Raw genomic sequence first — 20,922 nt, 5'->3', positions numbered from 1 at the left:
ATTTTTGCACAAAATCTGTGCTATTTGATCTGTCCAAATTTATATAAACCCTGTTGTACAGAGGCACAACATCTTTTATTTATGTAAAGATCTCTAATAATGAAAACAATGTATTCCATTATAAAGCATCTTGTGTTAGATCAGCATGATTTTGTTTTCCTGAAGTTGTATATGGTGATGAAAATCACGCTGTGATTTTGAGAGCTACGCAAACTGAAACGTGACCCAGGCTTTCGTTTTGTGGCAGGTTTGGAAGGGATGTTTCCAAAGAGGCTCTTTCTTGGCTGATGATGTAGTTAAGTCAACTGATGTAGTTCAATTAATATTTTTTTTCTCCTTTCTTTGTAGTGCTGAAATTTTGAAAAGTGATGTATGTTTTCCCCAGCTGTCCACTGCACAAGTGTAGGGGAAGGACATGACCAATCTTGCAATGCAGCCTGAAGATTTAAATCCAACCTGGTTATTTAAAAAGTACCACTTCTCTGTTTTACAAGGATTTTTTTATGTTGATTTCCCAGCTGTCCACTGCACAAGTGTAGGGGAAGGACATGACCAATCTTGCAATGCAGCCTGAAGATTTAAATCCAACCTGGTTATTTAAAAAGTACCACTTCTCTGTTTTACAAGGATTTTGTGTTGATTTTAAAAAGATGAAGAGTATTTTTTTCAACTTCACCATACCTTGCACAAGCAAGTGTTGTTTCTGTGTGTGTGTCTCGGCAACCAGTATGTCCGTTCTGTGGCCGCCGTGGGTAGGAGTGGCAGATAGCAGATGGCACCATCAGCCTGCGTTTCAGGTTCTCCACTATTCAAGGATTTCCAGTTTTTTGAGTAATTACAGTGTTTTTGTAGGAGCTCTTTTTCTTTTTTTCTTTCTTTTTTTTTTTTTCTTTCTTACTTTGGCTAATGCAGGAGACTAACATTTTAGGTTGAGTCTGAAAGCTCTTCGTGAGCCAGGCTTGGGGGCAGGCAGGGGTGTCTAGGGTCCACAAGCTCAGCTGATTTTCTTTCTTTCTTGTTTGGATGTTATGCCAAGTAAGTTCCTCTTCCTCGTATTTCCATCATCAACAATGGAATCATATAACAGCCAAAATAAGGACTGGTTTGCTGTATCTGCAAATGAGTGTTGCAGTGAAAAGTGAAGTTTTTTAAAAACTCCTTTTAGATTAAACACAAAGGGTGTGTTTTCCAGGAAGATAATTTTAAGCAGTGATTGGAGAGAAAGAAAAACAGAAACCCAAACATTTTAAAGCATGGAAACAGTTAGCATAGTATGCAAATAATAGATTTTGGGCTTTATTGTATTCTCAAATCGGTATGTCTGAGGTGTTTCACAGTTTTACTGTTGTAAAATTTTTTGCTTTGTATTGTATTTCCAGAGGAAAAATATTTAAAGGTCATCTTACCATCCAGAGTGTTCCTTGGCTGTTGAAGAGGGGTTTTATGTTGCAGGGATGATAGTAGTGGTGCATTTATCATTAAATCAGCATGTGCTTTTTTTTAACTAATCTACTTTACAGTCTATAGAGGATGATGCATGTGAAATATTATGCTATATAATGGTTTTTAGCAATGATTTAGATACTTTTGATACCTACACATTTCTAGATTAAATATTTTTGTTTAACAGATGAGATTTAAAAGAAAAAAAACACGATTTTTTTTGTAAAGCTGGTTTATGATGTTACTTTATCATTATCATGTATCTTTAATTAGGGTGAGATGTTGAGGGTAAGACTAAGTTACCTAAAAGTAGAAGCTGTGAAAAGATGATGTATAGGAGTTATTTAGTGCAGTTTATATAGGCTGAGAACACTGTTTCTTTGAATAGCTCTTAGGAAGATCTCCAGACCCTTTGGTTAGTGGTTCTGGAATAAGCACGAAATGCTGACAACGGAAAGCAAAACCATAATCGTGCTTATGTGACGGTGCCAAGTAATTTGAACATTTCAAGTCAGTCAGGCGCAGGCCTCTTCATCCATATTACGTGACTTCTTTAAACATTTAAAGATGATTTCTCTTTTTGAAGCATAAAAATATCTTCAAATTATTCTGATATCTGTTAGGAATAGGAAGTATTAAAAACGTTTCAGATTACTTTGGAAGTAGCAGACAAATTATTCTGAACTTGAAATAGGAAATTTTGCCCTATCTTATTAAGAAGATGGTTTTTGCTTACCACAGAAACCCTTTTATTAAGAGCTTCTCTGACAAATCTTTCCCATTGTTCTACCTAATTTAGTCTTTAACATGATGCAACCAAGAAATAAAATACTTTTACCGCTCTTGCATATGTTTTGTCCACACATAGTTTGGTGCTCTTCTGTAACTTTCACAATATCTTTTCCTTTTCATGCAATTAGACATTGGTAACCCTTGTAGCTTCATGGATTTATGAGTTCTAGCTGGAGCTGTGATAACTGACTAGCAGATAATGAGAATAGTAAGCTTTGCATGAAGCAGTTGCATAACTTGCCAAAGTTATCGCAGTCCAAAGTTTCCCACATTTATCCATCATTATATACAATGTTTTGGTATATAAAAATAATGAAGCTTTATTATGTGGACCTGCAGCCTGATATCTTGGTTTTGTGTACTCTATTATTTATGTTATAGAAGAAATAAGAACTATTCTCTTTTCACTCCTTTCACAATACAGGCTTCTGTCATACCTGCTGTTTTCCCTTTTCCAAAGGGAGATGATAGGCCCTAGCAGGCTCATCAGCCATTATTGCCTATCTCTGATCATCCTTGTTGTCCTTTTCTAATCCAGCTGTGTCCTTTCGGAGGCCCTTTGGTATGTCTTGTGTCAGTCAGCCTTCCTTTGGCCCAATTAGTTTTATCAACTACAAATAGCCTTTTGTTTAAAAAAACCAAGAACTTATCCTTTCTCCTTTTCTCCAGAAGATGCTGTGCAGCACAGATCTTAGTCCAGATATTTCCCTTTTCTCCTAATTTCCCTCTGTTGTGCAGAGAATCTCCTACTTTTCAGTTGCTTTTTTTCGTTCACAAACTTTACAACATCATGATTTTTTTAAAGGGGATTTCATTAACAATCTTTGTAATGTTGTTACTTAACGTCCATTGAGGCAATTTTAAGATGGAGAAAATTGCTGTTAGCTGCATATTTCACAATGCAGCTGCTTTCACACACACCCCCAGTCCTTAGCACTTCTTGTGTCGTTTGGAAATCCAGATACCTCAAGTCCATCACCATTTGTTAGCTGGATTCAAGCTGTAGTGTTCTCAGCCATTTAACTGGCGGAAAGCAAACCCACTTTCTTTGACTGGGTTTGTGGTCCGTTTTTCTGCTCATTTGCCATGTATACTTTGAATCCTCCCAAAGAAAATATTGATTTATGTAATGGTTAAATACTCCCTTTTCTTTGAAAAACTCTATGCTGCTGCTTGTTTTTCTTTCTATTATTTGATTTTTGTTATTGCTTGGAGAAAACGATTAGTTGTTTACAGTTGAAGAGCTGTGTGCACTCTTCAGTGTAATCTCACCCAGTCTCCATTCATTATTACAACTTCACGCTGCCACGGAGTCTGGGGGAATGAGAGCTGCTGCCCATGGGAGAGCTGAAAGAGCAGGAGAGCTCCTGTCCCAAATTTACGAGTCATAGGCCCTCTCCATTACAGACGTACCGGGAGGTCACAGCCAGCCAGCAGCAATGGAACCCTTCAGTGAAGCTTCCTGGTTCACTGCGTACAGACTTCTTTTGCAATCAGCTTCTGTGCAGCCATTAATACTCGATGGAGCAAATCAGTAATATTTTTCCCTTTTGCCTTATTTGAGTATGATAATTAGGGAACCCAGGTATAAGTGCATAATCCTTTCTAGTTAATAGATGATTGAAACGCATCTCATGTCTCTTTATCTGTAAAAAATGCAGAAAGTTGTTTGTGTATAGTTCACATGCAGTTTTATTTCTAATTCATGCCACTGTGTATTCCTGTATCAGTAAGCTGGTGTTCTCTCTTAGCTGTATTTTTATTTCCTAACCTTCCTTTGTCTCCACTAATGTTATGCAGGTACTTGTCAGTGAGGACTCTGATAGCGATGGTATTGTGGCCCACTTCCCTGCACATGAAAAGCCTATTTGCTGCATGGCTTTTAACCCCAGTGGTAAGTTATTTTGCTGTTTTAAGGTGGTAGCTGTAAACAAGGTGAAGACAGTAAAATATCATAGGTATGCATTCCATTGCTGTGGAGGAATTGCAAATACCACTGTGATACGTGCAGATATTTACTGACTGCTCCTAGGACTTTTGACCTGCTCTGTTGAGTGTGGAGTGTGTCATACGCTGGTTAATTTGTCTTTTCGAACTTCAGCAACTGTTGCACTATGGTATACATGAGAAAATTCAGTCTACTACTTCAGAGGTAGCAAAGTACTAAGGAATTATATTCTTATGGGTATTCTGCCAGCCACAGGTATCCAGATGTTCTGATATGCAGGTATCCAGAGGATCAGCACACGTATTAAATTGTACTCCATAAATATGAAACTGAGTCATTTTGCTGGCACTGTTTTTTAAAGTAACTTCCACTGCCATTACGTGTTTTGTTGGTGAAGTTTCCAGTTCTGTCCTCTCTTCTGAGTGAATTCACGTATCATCCAAAAATACTTTTAATAAACTTGTCAAAAGTATATATTCCTCTCATTCCTCCTTGTAAATGAACAATAACTGTGGGCAGTAGATCACTACTGATCTAATCTGTTAATAAATCTTATTAATTTGACAATGAAAATGTTTATTATTCTATTGATAGACAGCAAAAAAGAAATGTTTTCACTCGTCACAGTAGTCAGTGAAATGGCCAGTGAATTAACAGCTTCTACTTGCCTAAATTAACATTTCTAAAATGTGGCAAATGCCATGAAGATCTTGAGGGAGAAGTCATATTTCAAAGAATAAAACTAAATGTCTGTCGTTTCACTTTTTGTGACCAGTTGGTCTTAATCTGACATCCCATCTGTTGTGTCAGAACACTTTAGTGGTGGTGTGCAGTTCACAGCATTTTCACTGCGAGCTTTTTGACATAGAAAACTCTGTTCTCATCTGGCTGAATTTTCTTCTGATACAAGAATTTTTTGTGGAACTCTCTGCATTTAACTGAGAAATAACTATGCTGATTCCAGTATAGTAACATTTCTGCTTTGCTTTCTTTTAGAAGGTTAATACCTAGACTTGAGCGATGTTAATTAAGTGAAATAAATACAGCTGCTTAAATTAGAGTGCTTTATAGATATAATTAAATGCTGCCTTAAGACAATTTTTATGACTCTATGAATTTAAGGGAAACAATGTTTATGCAAAAGCAAATTAATTTGTTTTATAAATTGAAAGATATATTTGCATATTATTGGATTATGTGCAGTATACTCAAGTTCTTTTGGTTTGGTCAGGTACTGCAGTTACCATCCTTTGTATATGATCTAGCAGATGTTTACCTTGGATCTAATGGTGCAGTAAGATACTTAATGGCAGAATGCTTTTTCTAATTGGTGTTATTTCTGAACTGATTGCAAATTACGGATGTTATGAGATACCTGCGGGAGGGATGATTCACAGCAAGGTATTGAATCATACTGCATGTTTGGGGTACAGCAGTATCAAAACAGTTGAAATGTGTGCCTCAGCTGCTTCCTGTATGAAAGCAGCACTTAACACAGGATTCCCTAATCTTTATTTAACATCAAGGCAGAATTTTGTTTGAAGCCAGTGTTGTAAGGAGCATCATCGTAATCTGTTATGTGATGGTGTATTGGCAGTCAGGCTGATCTGACTACAGAAAATAACAAAAAAAGAGGTGGCTTTTGAGACTGTCTTCACCTGTTGGCTGGTTGTAGTGCAAAACCATGTTACTGTGTAGTGATGCTGCACTAGAACACGGCAACTGCAAATTCTTGCTATAACGGCAACAGGGAACACAGATCTGTTTCAGTAAACTATTTCATTCTCTACGGCTGATTAAATCACTTGATTTCATCATGTCTCATCCCAGGGGCCTTTGAGCTCCACAGGTATTCAGGTCTGTAAAAACGTATGGGACCGCGTTTGAAAAAGAGACCTAAACCAAACCACCGCTGACACTGGAAACCATTGAAGGTGGATGGATGTGGAAGAGCGAGGTCTATGATTTTTGTGTAGTAAACCAGTAGAACAGTGTCACAGCCACTTTAAGCCTATTTTAAAAGTATCAGTTGTCAGTAAAGTACATTTTTTGGGTTTCTACTCTTTGTGTTCTCATACTAACAAGAAGCTTTCTAGGGATGAGTTAATAGTGACAAAATAGCAGTGCGTCATTTACAAGTATCATTGTGATACTTGCTCTTGGGAAGGGGTAATGTATTGCTTCATTTTAGCATTGTCAGGAAATAATTCCATGGGAAGGTAAGACTTGCTAATGGCAGTAAATGGCAGTAATTTTTTTTTTCTCCCTCATCTTTCTTTTTGAAACCAAGAAGAAAATCCTTTACTGCACTTGGTGTCCAAAAAATGTTGTTATGGGCCGGCTTGGAAGTGTTGCAAACAATGGCAGGAGTCTTACTGGTGGATAGAGTCGCTTTTTCCACCCCTGTTTTGTTTTGCTTTGGTTTTGAGGCTTTGGGAGTTGTTTTTTCTTCCCAACAGGGTAAATATTCTCTGCGACGCTCTGAGAGGGGTCAGTTGGCAACGAGAGTTTGCTGTACGTGCGGCTTCTTACTGCAGCTGTGTTACGAGGCAGAATCATGAAAGAACAAGCAGGGGTGTTTCTGCACAGCATTTCATTGTGCTGTGTAATTACTACAGTGACTTTTTCTGGCATTAGAGCTGCCTTTTGTTTAAATTCAAGGCAAATCTATTGAATTTTTCTCTTTTCTGTTTTTGAGGTATTCGAAGAAAGAAGAAACTTGGCATATAGTTAGCTTTTTTGTATTGGATCTATGGCTACTCTGAAAATCTGGTTGAATAATAAAATAATAAGCTTGAAATAGTGTTTCTGAGTATACTTAGGAGGCACCGTGTTTGGGTTTGGTTTTTAACGCTGACTAGCATGTCCCTGTGTATGCCTTCCAGACCCGTATGTTAATAAAAGCTTGCTTCCGAGTCAGTTGATTTTTGGGAGACCGTAAAAATCTCTAAGACATAAGGCAAATCATGTTTAACATTAGAAAGGAAAAAAAAGTCACCCAAAACCGTAAAGGAGAAAAACTTCAGTTCCTGCTAGTTTAGGTTTTCTGTGTGATTTCCTGTATACATCAAATTTTAGTTTTCAAAAAAAGTTGTGATGATTTACTAGGGAGAGTAGGTTGCTGGAATGGTTTTGGTTTTTTGGGTTGTTGTTTTTTTTTTGTTTTGGGGGGATGGGGGGAGAAACGGTCACAGGGAAGAGGAGTATTTGTAATACAGCTGAAAATCTGTGGCCAGGCATCTCATCCCCAAAATAGCTTAGCCCTATGGAATTTTGAAAAGCCGAGTCCCTGCATATATTGTTATTGCCTCTCCTTAACGTTTTTCGTTTTGGTAGGTAAGATGTGTAGTAGCTCAATAAAAGTGAAAAAGAGCCGGTCCTCCTTTGCCGTTTGTTGCAGATCGAATCTTTGGGAAACAGGCACAAAATGCTAACTTGGTCCTTATTCTAGTGGCAAAAATAAAAATTACGATGTGAGCTGCCGTAATCCCTTCTCTCTGCCAGTTGTGTTGTCAGCTCTGGTTGACAGCGTTTCGCCTGGCCAGCCTTCTTGTGCTGGTTTTGGGAGGGTGCTTAAGAGATCTGATTCTGCCTTTCAAGTTCAGGTGACTTTGTACCGTTCCGGGTTTTCTCTTTTCTTTTTTAATTGCTAGAATACGAGTATTTAATGTACCCTTTTCTCCCATAGGAAACCAACAGCATTTCTATACGCTTTCGTTGTTATATGCCAAAACCGTGACTTATTTCCAGAAGGCTCTGTGTGCCAGTGGTTGCTTCTGTGAGTTAGGTGAAGAGAGGGTCCTTCATCCGAAGCACTCGTGTCTTATTTTCAGACATCCCTCCAATACTGAATATATTAAATGAATGTTATAGTAGTAATTTAGCATCGCCACGTGCCGTGGAAGTTACGCTGCACAGAAACAGGAAAAAGGGATCTGATTTTGCAGTATTTTCACTTAGCAAGTATTGCGTACACATGGTATTTGTTTATTTTTTCCCACAACCCCTTCCCATGGCGTGACGCTGGCAGCGCAGCGTGTGGCAAGGAGACCTCGTGTCAGAGGAAGGAGCTGCAGGGCCCCGGCCCAGGTGATGACCAGAACTGGGCTCCTGCCAGCAGAATAATTCATGCAGCTTGGCAATGGCCAACAAGGGGGATAAACTCTGTGGCTGATAGACCTTAAGCTGGGCTGCAAACACGCAGCCTTGTGCGTGGCAGTCGCTGGATGTCTTTAGACCATGGCCCTGCTTCTCAGCTGCTTGGGAGGAGAGTGATAGTTCTGCAGCCGCGTCGGGAAGGACCCACGTCGAAGAAGAAAGTCACAGCTCGTAGCCCATAGAAAGCATCGCGAGGGAAACGAGCTGCGTTCTGAGTATTCGGTGCCTCATGGATCACCCAGCTGATGTCTGTGCGCAGCAGCTGCCGCAGACAGCGCCGAGAGCACCATGTCCACTCTTTCATTTCTGAACAAAGGAAGCAGCTTCTAGCTTTTAGGAAGACTTTAAGCCTTTTATTGAAACTTTTCAAATGAGAATAAATAACGCAAGGAAGTGAAGTAATATTAATAGGCTGGGAACTTTATTAATGTACCTCTGGCATGTATATTGATGTAGTGGAAACAAGAGGCTTATACTTACAAAGAGACTCTAAGAACAGTTACTTTAATTCACTTATTAAATGAAAAATCACATTAAGCTTTTGTGTGGATGCTTTTACTTAGCGTTAACGTTGGCTTGATTTATTTTAGTTTGAATATTCAGTTTTGAATGAATTGAAGGCCCGTTTACTGTGGACAGAGTGTCCAGACAAAAATTTAGTCCCAATTACTAGTTCCCATTACAGAATTTAGATTAATTTTTCAGACTGCATCTGTGTAGATATGCTCCCAAACCTATGCATCGTATTTTTCTCGGGGTTGTTTTTGATGAAAATCTCGATACCTTTTGATTGGGTCCGGGAACAAAGCCTGGCTTTATAGCGTTACAGTCGACACACCCTGCCACACAAAAATAATCTAGGGGGGTGTTAGCTACACTGAGTTGCAGGTAGTGCCACCTGCATTATTTCTGTTTTTTGATGAACATACATGCTACTGTTGTTTGCAGCATAACGCAGCGTTCCACCATTTCTTGCAATGGTGATTTGGCCTTTTCCATGCTCCTCATGTAAGATATTTAGAAACGTTCGTTATGTACAACCAGTAACAATCATACAACCAGTAGCGATTTATATAAAGTAGATCCGCAGTATGTATGCCAAGTTGTGGTTTTATTATGGTTGAATTTTTACTGTAATTAAAACATAGCCAGGATAAAAACCTTTGGAAAATATTTTCTTGGTTATTAAGATGTTAATTCTGTCAGTGCAACATTAAGCAAGAATTTGTCATTGGGAGGCTTTAAACTTTTAATGTATATAGTGTTTATATATATTTACATTTTCATTTATATGAAAGCAGGTACAAACCATTCGCAGTATGTCATCGTCATTACAGTACTTCAGCAAAATCCTCCCTGGTATGTAATGTAAATGGGCAAGAGCTGATTATGTAAAATCTGAATGAAGGTGCCCTGGACTAAATTTTGGAAGTTCACAAAAGGAAGGAATACACCGTAGGGGGTTACTTCATTTAAGATGTTTACAGAAAAGCCTCCAAGCTTTTAACGTGTTGATGATAGTCTGCCAGGAATTGTAAGTGTATGCAGGGTCTGAAATGAGGAGAGGGAAGGGAAAGGATTAAATGTTACCAATTAGAATGAGTTGCTCAATGGTAAACTGGATTAGTCTAAACTAGAGTGTCTAGACTGGAGACTGAAGGAACCATACAAGCATCCTCGTTTTTCATGATGTTGTATTATTAGACGCTGTGATTTAGAAAGGAGGAAAAAACCTCACCAATTCGGATGTCAGCCGTAGTCCATTAAAACTAATTCACTTTGTTCCCTTTTCCATGGTAGACATAGAGATGATTGCTAGTCACTCTTGTTAAAGGCAATAAATACACTGGGCTACAGAGACCTCTGGCATGATCTGTTACGGAAAAGTCTGTATATAGCTTCCTTCAAATATCTTGGTTTATTGCTGTTCCTTTTAATATTGGTCCAAAGTATTCACTGTTTTACTTTTATGTAAGGTCTTGGGACTTAAGCAAAGTTCTGGCTGCAACTATCCTGGACTGAGATGGTAGTGAGAAGTATGACTTCAGTGTGATTCGGGAGGCATGGGCTCTGTTTTGCCTTTTTTTTCCCCACTATATTATTTGGAATTTTTTTTTGAATTTTCACATGTTTAAAAAAAGGTTATTTTTTATTTTTTAAGCGATAAAAATATGCCCCCCCTTCCCCCAAAGGAATTAGTGTTTAGTTTTGGAGGGCTGTGAGCTGGTCTGTCCTATCTTTTCACATAACAGACCTGAAAACTGAGAAGGGGAGGATCATTACATATTTTAAAAATACAACAATGTCCTATTTTTTTTTAAATAAAATTATCTGTATTTCCTCCATGCTCAAAGAATATATTCAAAAATAAATTGGAAATTATCATTTTCTTCCTACCCTAATTTTTAATCGTCTGATTACTTGCATCTACAATTTTAGAAGTATGTGGCCTCTTTTTCCCTTTTCTAACTGGATTTCTTTCAAGTATGTTCAGATTCCTTCCTGATATTCTACCTAATTAGTATTTATAATCCTATGCATTCTGGAAAAGTATTTTCACTGGTTGTTATAAAGACATATTAAAAAAATATGGTTTTTTTTTCTTTTTTCTGTAGGTGAGGGAGTTTTGGGAAGGCAGTAGAGTAGCATAAGTTTTGTTTCACTCCTCTATATCTCTTTCCTATGTTTTTTGTCTGGAAAAGTATTTTCACTGGTTGTTATAAAGACATATTAAAAAAATATGGTTTTTTTTTCTTTTTTCTGTAGGTGAGGGAGTTTTGGGAAGGCAGTAGAGTAGCATAAGTTTTATGTTTCACTCCTCTATATCTCTCTTTCCTGTGTTTTTTGTAATGCATAGTTTCTAAAGCATTAATCATCTGGTCACTGGATACATGTAAATGGGAGTGACACACATTCAAACGTGCGTTACCCACACAGAGAAAAATTCTGTTCCTCTCGTGCGTGAGGAAGATTGTGGAAAAATTACACAAATGCTGTCCATTGCTGGTACATGTCCTAATGAGAAACCCCCAGCAAATAGTTAGCCATTGCTGGCAGACCACATCTCGAAGGAAAAGTTAAAAATACAGTAAAACCTGCGTGACGGACTAACGCTGCGAAACGGGCTGGGAAGCCAAGAGTGCCTGGTTGGCTAGCTGGCGTGCAGGCCGTGCCGTACGGCCTCTCTTCGTGGCCGTGGAGTTCCAGGGTGCAGTTAAACGCAGTTGTGAAACGTCCAGTCCAACAGCTGCAGTCAGTTTGTTTTTCAATTTCTCGTTGCCTTTCTTGTTTATTAGCTGTGACTCTGAGGTCAGAATTAAAACAAATATTTTAATGGCAGCATTTATGGTGTTGGCAGGGCGTGCGGGGGCTCGGGCCTGCGCGTTGGGCAGGGCTTGCCCGGGTGGTGTGAGGAGGGAGTCCCTCCTGGCTGGGAGCGGAGTCGGGTCGGTGGGACGTCTGGCAGTCGCACAGCTGTAAGCGCCCTGGAGTCTGCTGCTTCCCTCAGTTAGCAAACTGGGCATGCTTAAAGGATCTCAGTTTCAGGAGGCCAGAAGGGAGGATCCTTTTAGAGATTTTTACCGCGTTAAAATCTGACAGAATTCCTCTCTTCAGTTTGACAGATCTAAGGTATACAGGCTTTTATGAACTGTGATAATTAAATCCAACTTGTGTGTAAATTATACACATCTATTCATGCTATAGAAATTGTTATACATCCTCTTCAGAGTAATTTTAGAGTCTATGGGGCTGTAGTTTTATTTTAGGAAATTGTCTTTACTTCACCACACTTAAAAGCAAATTATAGACATTTTATTTGTGCTAAAGGTGGATATTAGTTGCTGAACATATTGTTGTCCACGCTTGTGCAAGTTCTGTACAGCCACAGATAATATAATAAAAATAGAATCCTTAAAGAAAGAAATAAGGTCAGTGTTTCAGAAATCAGTTCCAGACAGGTAGGTTTTTACCTTAATGTTTACCATTTCTATTACCCAAATTTCATGATAAACTGTGTTTCCCCTTCACCTTCTAGGAAAACAGAAAATTTTATAGGCATACCAAGCTTAATTGAATTTTATAAACAATGAAGCTAAATGTATAACTTTATTATTTTAATTTTTTATTTAAATCTGAAAGGTATGTAGACATTTCTTACTAGTGTTTCAAAGAAAGTAAAAAGTAGATTGTTTGGATTTTGAAAGTTACATATCTGAAAGGTATAATATAGATTCCACAGGGATAGAAGCTGCAGAATTTCTTTTCACGTTCCTCCTAATGCTAAGACTTTAAGTGATGCTGGGTTGTTAGATGTGACAGGAAACAGTTGGTTCAGCCTTTGAATCCAGACCAGCTGCTCATCTTGCTATAGCAAATGTTATCAACAGGCCTGGAAATAACCAAATTCCCCTTTTTTACTTCTGTCTGTACCTTTATTAATTTTTTAAGACAAAAATATATTGCCTACAGTAGTATCTTTTGTTTACAAGATGTGGCTCACGTGGGACAGAAGTTTTGAGAAGATTAGATGAAAAAGGAACTTCACAGCATTTGTAGTCAGTGTTGGAGCTGACACATGGATTCTGTTTATTTGGTATGGTTTAGGGTCATAAAATTGGGATTTTCTGGGATTTATAGAAATATGAAACACAAAGAAGGATATTCTTTTTTAGGTTAACTTGAGTTATTGATTGGACTACATTTGACACAGAAATAAATGTGCATTTCACCCAAAGGCTGCCTTTTCCTAGAGGTACTGAAAGAGAAAAGGAAGTTGAGTTGTGTGTCAAGGCACAACTAAGAAAACACAAGTTTTGCTTTCTATGTTTGAGATTTTGATCACGATAAAAAGACTGTGAAGGTATTGATACAATCAAGTTTTTAAATGGAAATAATATATTTTGTGATTGTAAAACTTCTGTATGTTCATTGCCTAAGAAATCAATTTCTAGTTACGGAGATTTTTGTCACTGATACCTACGTGTTCTCCAACACTAAAGTTTTTAGTGTGACCAAGTTGGCTGGTTTCTTTTCATGCCTAGGAGAATATTTTATAATCAATTGTAGGTATTCAAATTAAAACAAAAATTTACTGTATGTCTAAATTATTGATCATGGTGCAGGTTAATTGAGTTTTTTGGCAAGCTTTTTGTATGACAGATGGACAGTAGCTGTGGCTTATAGGTTAAATTTTAGATGGTTGGTGACAGTTTTAATGAACACTTCAAAGTCATATTCATTTTATTGTCTCTAACATAATTTAATTCTGTGCAATTCACTAGTTAATGGATAGTCTGTTCATTTATCTAGTGCACGGCTCAGTAAGTTTTTCTCTCCCTGTGGAGGGGAGGAAGGCCAGACCCTCTCGTGCTTGCAAGGGAAGGTATGTTTTGTATCGCTTGCTCTCCCTGCCGTACGCCGTGTGGGATCCCAGTTCGAACCACAGTCCCACCAGTGAAGGGAGCTGCGGGCAGCGTGTGCTGTGTGTGGGTGTGCTGCCTTCCCTCCCAGGCAACCCCGTTTTTTTTCTGTATTTTTTTTACACTGGCTGCACCTTGGCACGTGCTGCAGAAGGAGAATTTTGTAGGAAAAATAGGTAGAAATGCCTTTTGTTGCCTGTTGGCAACAGGGTTGTGGTGGAGGCAGCGGTAAGGCAAGAAGAGAACGTGCTGTACCAACGGAGAGATCTCCACGCTTGCTGGCTGCTGGATTCACGCAGCAGTTCTGGAAGTGGGTGTTAGGGTGAATAACCTCCGTGTCTGAAGTCAAATCCCCCGCCTCCAGTTGAACTCTAGCATTTTTCCAGGCGGTAGGCTGTGCTGCTGCCAGGTTGCTGAGATACTTCTCAGCCCTTATAGAAATCTGAGACAGTTCATTTTTGTTCTTAAAGCTGGCACCATTCCTTACGAACATTTAGAGGGTTGCCTGCTCTCCACTGTGGCAACTAATCACATGGCTGTATTTCCTTTGATTTTATGTGTTGTATGATATGGATTCTTTTGTGCCACTGAATTGGGATGACTTACATGATTGATTGTCTTACACAAAGAAAGAACAACTTCCAGCTGATCCAAAAACAGAACTAGGCTGTCATTTGCTGAAGATAAACGAAATAAATTGGTCTTCACAGGGCCAACATACTTATTTGTTGGTTGGTTTACAGAGAGTGTTGTTTTGCATGCTTTGTGCTTAGTATTGTGATGCTCTTTAGTCACAGGGTCTTAAGGAGGCATTTGTATGAATAAGTGGAATGTGAAAACGTGTATATGTCACTTTCACAATTTGTAGACAAAATGTAGAGAAATTAGCCCTAAATTTTAGATAGGTCCACTAATTCTGAGAGTCTGTTTAAATACCGTGTTTGATTTTAGAGGATGCTAGGACATCTGTTGGTGTTCTGTCCACCTTCAATGTGAACTGCAGTGCTTTTTGTCCATGTAGTTTCACTTTCTATAGAAGCCTCAAGTTTTGCAGATTAGCGTAGTGCAGAATTTTGACAGTTAGGCTGAGCTGCTGAGAGAGGCAGAATGAGAAATTGTACTTAGGTCTTAATTTTTCTTTCACCTGTGATAATTGGTGAAATCTGAACTGGTCCTAGCCTCCTCTTCTCCGTACGGGGTTGCTAACATCTGTCTTGCCGGGGTTTCCAGAGGAGGTGGTCCAGGCACTACAGGCGCTGTGGTATAGCGGGATGTCGATCGGATGCATGAGCTGTCTCCTTTCCCTTTGTGTGGTGCATTTGCACAGCCTTTGACATGAATTCCTTCAAGAAGTCATAGTTGCATAGTAACTGCAATAGTACAAGCCAGTAACTTATTACATGACTGCAAGACCTCCCAGTTTCAGATTTTTACCTTTGTTGATCTGGGAGTAGCCAATTTGGACTCGGACTATAGCATTAGACGCTGCTCATGAGCAGCACAGCTTCTGTTTTTTTGCTTTTGTTCCTTGTTACTGGGAGTGTACGTATAAATGGATCTATTGCTTGTATTACCTTTAGGAATCTGGTTAAGAGAAGCAGCATGTGCATCTATTTGAAGCTTGTTTAATTCCTAATCATTCATTACCGCTACTATAAGCTTTGTGTCACATTTCTCTGTTTCACTGGCTTTACTGCCAAGAACTGTATCTACAAAAAAATCCAGTAGGTACCTGTGGGTAGCCAGGAAAGATGAGAATTATCCTGTATTTGAATTTTTTTAGAGTCTGTGCTTCAATTGTCAGTTTGTTAAGGCAAATAACTAGACTTACAGCATCTGAAAAGGATATTTTATTACAAAAGCTCAGTGGTGGTCTTCTCTTGGGACAGCGTTTTTCAATAAAAGCTTTTTTCTACGCGTCTTAAATGTATTCATGGAAGTGTTTGCCAGCTACAGGATTCTGTCATGGCTTCTTACCATTTTAGGGGGAGCAAAAGATGCAATATTTTTCAGTACAAACCCTTAGAACCAAACTGGAAATACTATAAGTAGGTAAAAAATTACTGTAGCTGTAGCTAAGTACAGCTTCAAATTGGTAGTAGCACCAACTTTTAAATTGTTGGGATGGGGGAGGTACGTTCTAATATACACGTCATATGGATTACATACATCTCTTGTGTAGAAAGGTGTAAATTCAAACAGCTGCCTTGCAAATTCAGGGCGGGATGTGTTCTTGGACCAGGATAGCTTCTGCGTAAGACAGGAAAGATACAGGTTGGAAGACTTGATCCTTACGGAGTAAGGGCAAGAAAGGGTGAGAAAGATTCCAAAGAAATAGGTTTAGAGAGGAAGAAAGGAGTGCTCAGTGACCAAGAAGTGGGAGACTTTTCAAGCTGTGGTAGTTGATTGAATGGTGGCATGATTCCAGCAGTGCAAGGGAGAGGGGATAGAAAAGAAGTTTGCAAACAGGGTGGAAAACAAGGAACAGAAATGGAAGGCATGGGTACAATTTCAAACCAGTTTATTAGAAAAGCTGGGTATGTTAAAAATGAACCCTGTGAGCTTCGAGTTGTAACATTAGAGATTGAATGTGAATTTTAGGAAAATTGAAGGATTGAGACTCTGCCACTCACTCAGGACACACAGCAACTCAGTGCCAGAGGGGAATATTACACAGGATCCCCAATTCTTAATCTGTTGCTGAAACCAGTAACTGACATGTCAAATTCAGTTCACTTTTGTACTTTGATTTTTGTTGTTGTTGTTTCTTTCTGGTAATTTTAATGTCAAAGAGAAACTTTTCAAATAAAATACTCAATTAGTGAATAGCTAAAAATATGGTGCTGTTTCATAAATATTTGGTTTTTTTTTCTTTTAACTGTGGTAAATAAATTATCTGCTTTCCAGAAATGTTGCCTCTGCCAGCTTAGCAGCCGAGAGCTGTGAAATGCAACACATCTAAAATTTTAAATAATTACGCTTCCTTGGCTACCAAAGAGGTTTTCCATCCATTAATAATGAGAAAATTAATGTTGGACCAGCAGTAAAACAGATTAAACTGTATACCCCTTTGGATGCCTGACTGCACCTTTAACGGACCTGAAATTCTTCTGATTATTTAAATGTTCTATATTGAAATGTGATGGTGGCCTTGAGTTAATAGTTAAAGAGGTTTAAATTGGAATGTCTCTGTAGAAGCTTTTCCCATTGATTAGAGCAAGTGGCCAGAAAAATACCTCATTTGATTGTTGGGAAGCATTGATAGTGCCTCACAAATTGACAGATTTTTATTTTCTTTCTGGTTTTCCTACCAAAGGTGTACAATCAGTCTTTTATTAAACACGTAGTTTAGTTAAGGCTTGGAGATGGCTTTTATAGTGGCAAGTGCTGCAGAAGCTGATTTATTGCGGTACTGATACAGCTGCAACCAGCACCTCGTCTGTGCTCGGACTTCTGTGACTGCAACTTTCTTCTTGAGTTTGCAAGATGAATCTCGTTGCGGAACATCACCTTCCTCGATGTGTCATCTAGAGTCAAACAAGCTGTAATTAGTTAATGACAGAGTAATTATTTGGTTTTTCCTCTGCTTATTTTGACTTTTGTTTTTCAACTTGAATTAGTGCCAAATGCATTCAAATTAATGTAATGGCATCATAATCGATGAATTGCAATTACAAATATTGTGTGTCTATCACATATGCTGGGCCAGAAGGTGAGAAATAATTCATGATCCACAGCTTGCTAGCATTGCTCTACAACTTGTTTGTGAAGGAAAAATGACAACAGTGGAATTTTTAGCAGCAAAAGTGTAGAGAAGAGGACTTTACAGAGAGAAGAAAATCTAGTCTGTTTGGGCGCAAGTATGCTTGAATGATGACAAGGAATTTGTCCCCTCATCACAGTTAGGCAGGTGGACATCAATGAGATTGCCCTTTCCATGAAACAATTTCAATACTGTTTTCTTCTGTACTTTTTAGTTCCATTTGTCTACATTCCCCCTTTTTTTTCCCCCTCCCCCCTCTTCTTAAATGCCTCCCCGCAGGAAATCTAATTTTAACTTTATAGAAATGCTTGCCTAAGTCTAGAACATACCCTGCCTAAAGGTGGAAGACTTTAAGTTATATTGAAAAATTGGGAAATCCTTGATCATTTAAATTCTTTATTTAATAAACAGCTGCATTTCACATAGCTGTGATTTAGAGAGGTATTGTTTAGAAACAGTCTTAAAATCATTCTGTTTTCTGTGAGTTTAACCTGGGAATCACACTATACAGGGTCTTGAATCTGAGGAGAAATGCAGATGAAATCCTGTAATCACACCGATACAGCCTCATTTCATTTGGGTGTAAGAAAGGTATTTGAAAGAGGAGCAGGATGGTGATTTGCAGGGCATTAATTCTCCTGGTTTTAAATTTCACAAGGATATTATCAGTAGCTTAAATCCATCCCTACTTGACTCTTTAGAAAACTTCCCGTTCCATATTTTTTCTAATCTAAGCTTTTAAACTGTTATCTCCAAAGAAATTAATCCCCAAACCTGGATAAAGTAGTAGCCAGTGGCAGAAGTTGCCAGCAGGTTTGATTAGGGCCGATTTCCTCTTCTGAAGATCTGAGATTTGAGGAATATAGGAAACATTTCTCTATCCTGAAATTGATGTCTCCATGCGAATCAGCTGCTGCTGGAGGAGTGGGATCACTGTGCTTCATCGCCAACCCCTTTACTGCAGAGATATATAGAGATAAACTTAATTTCCATCTACGTAACATTTATAACTTTTTTCATTACTACCAAAAAGTCTGCTTTGATAAGAGGCCTTGAAAGTGGTCTTAGACCTCCTCTCTTTTTCACTATGTCCTGTTTCTGTAATTTTTCTAACAGTCTCAGTAGTTTTTGCAGTCTCCTACTCCTCGCTTCTGTGCGAAAGGAAATATGATCTTAGTTTCTTTAAGCATTAAAAATGTACAGTTGTCCTTATCTAACATTATCCATGGTTGCTTTCTACACCACTGCAGAAAATTTCAATTTATTGAAGGGTGGTTCTTTAGTCACCTTTTTATCATCATCTTTTTATAGAAATTGTAGTCAGCTTTTATAAAAACTTTACGTTGTTAATATTTGTCAAATTTAAGGTTTGCAAATAAGGTTTTAATATAATGCTGAATCTATTGAAGAAACATATTGGGTTTTTTGGGTATCACCATTGTTGAATTTACTGTTTTGAGCCATGATAGATTTAGAATTCATTCTAAAATATATAAAAATTATCAAAGCAGTCATTTAGCACAGCAGGCATTGTTAATGAGCTGTTAACTTCCTTGGGGATTAAACATGCACAACTGTATAAAAAGGGTAAAATTATTCCCTATCTTGAAGTTAGAAAAGCTCTGTATACCTGGGGGGAGGTCGGGATGTTACCCCCTCTCTGTAACACTGTAATGAAAAGAAAAAACCCAAGATAATGTGTTTCAGCAGTAAAAGTGTTTACTGCAATCTGTGCAACTGGGAAACCCCAAAACACTAATGTACCAGCGGTGCCTATGGATTTGTATCCCTTTTGGAGGAATTACAAGCAGGGTTAAAAGAAAAGGGAGCCTGTTCCCTTTGATCTTTTGCCCTCATTTACCCAGCCGCCCTCAGTGTGTGCCCCTTCCTTTTTGGGAGGGAGAAACCCATCCTGGTGAAGTTTCAGCGTTTACTGGGCCATCAGCTGTAGTCAGTCGGCGTCTGAAGCCGGTGAACAGCGTGTTGGCACGTAGGGCGTACCGCTGAGCCCTCTGTTGGGCATGGTAAGTGTCTGACGCTTTCCATGCATCCGCCCCAAGCTCCACACAGTCGGATTTAATATGTAGTTGTCCGCAGTGTGTTACGGTATATGGAGATATCCAGGGTACAGCCACAGGTAATTCTTTATGCACAAAATAATTATTTTTCTTCTCTTCCTTTTGACTTGCTGGTGTTTTGTTGTTTTTTTTAAAAATTTGTTTTTAAATATTTTGGATATACTTTATTTTGGGGCAGATTTTGTTGTTACAACCAGATTTTCCTTTTTTAGTTAAGTTTATTTTGAGACCCGATCTTGTAACTGCGGCACGCATGTTGCACTTGGAAGCACACGCGGGCTTACTAGCACTAATATTTGGCTGTACTTTGACTAGCATCAGCCTCAGAGAGGAGTTAAGTGAGTAGAAATAAAGCTACTGTTCACAGGTCAGGTCATCTTGTTTCATAAAACCACGGACCACATAAACTTTGTCACATCTTTGTATGCGGCCGTTTTTGCAAAAGTGCCGCCACAGAAGGGAAACGCGCGCAGTTAGCGTGCGGGGGAAGTGCCAGGCGATGTGCGTACGGATGGAAGAAGGAGTGCCTGTAGGGCAGTGCGGTTCCGCTGAGCGCTCCGATCCTGTATCGTGAAAACATACAAAGCATCATGAACATGTCAGGGTATCTCTGCTCATATTTAAAAAATAAATCTAAGAAGTTGTTCATCTTTTTTTTTTTTAGCACTGTTTGTGCAATGGCTTCACGGGTCTCTGTGGCCATGCGTGGAGATGGAAGAGCTACATTCCTGAATTGTGTGTCTGAATATATGCTTCCTCCATGCAGATGTCTGCCCGCCTTCCTGACATTTGTGCCCTTGGTGTTTGTAAACCAAATCCAACACAGCTTGAACGTGCTGAGTTCTCCAGTGTGTAATTACGGAATGGCATTGTTTTGCAAGGCGGAAAAAGCCTTGTTACTCCGAAAGATGGCGTTATTTGAAGTGAAGTTACTCATGGAACTTAAACCCAAAGTGAAATTGTGTGTACCTCATTCGTATGCGTATAATAAACAGCTCTGCAGTTAGATAGGTGTTATAAATAGGATGTGGTGGAGATGCTTAGGCTACTCAGGTTTCCTAGATTTTACAGCAAGTACCCAGCCGAGATTTGCTGCTCTCTAATTTTGCCGTTTGGGCTAACCAGCTGACGCCTAGTTGAAAAGAGTTATGTTCCTACAAGGCCACAGAAGCCTTAGTATTCCGTCTCTGTCTCCTTCGGATTGTGGAGAACTCTGTGTACCATCAGCAACTTCAATCCCACCCTTTAGGCCAACCCTCATCTATCAAAGCCGGGCTGAGAGAGAGCGAGAGGAAGCTCCCAGATAAACATACAGCAGCG

At 38.9% G+C, this 20,922-nt stretch overlaps 1 protein-coding gene across 1 annotated transcript in view; it reads left to right on the top strand.

Moving 5' to 3' along the window:
* LOC104512117 (breast carcinoma-amplified sequence 3) overlaps positions 1-20,922 on the top strand; it is a gene marked incomplete at both ends in the record, with an annotated part of 102,026 nt that overhangs the window by 64,259 nt on the left and 16,845 nt on the right. Inside the window, one exon of the mRNA XM_010154971.1 lies at positions 4,036-4,129. Within this exon, the coding sequence (XP_010153273.1) occupies positions 4,036-4,129 (94 nt within the window). The remainder of the gene's footprint in view (positions 1-4,035; positions 4,130-20,922) is intronic.

This window comes from Eurypyga helias, unplaced genomic scaffold (genome assembly GCF_000690775.1).
Source record: "Eurypyga helias isolate BGI_N326 unplaced genomic scaffold, ASM69077v1 scaffold28187, whole genome shotgun sequence".
In the NCBI taxonomy this organism is placed as follows: Eukaryota; Metazoa; Chordata; class Aves; order Eurypygiformes; family Eurypygidae; genus Eurypyga; species Eurypyga helias.
The sequence above is the reverse complement of the archived record's forward strand: the minus strand, read 5'-3'. Positions and strand labels throughout refer to the sequence as shown.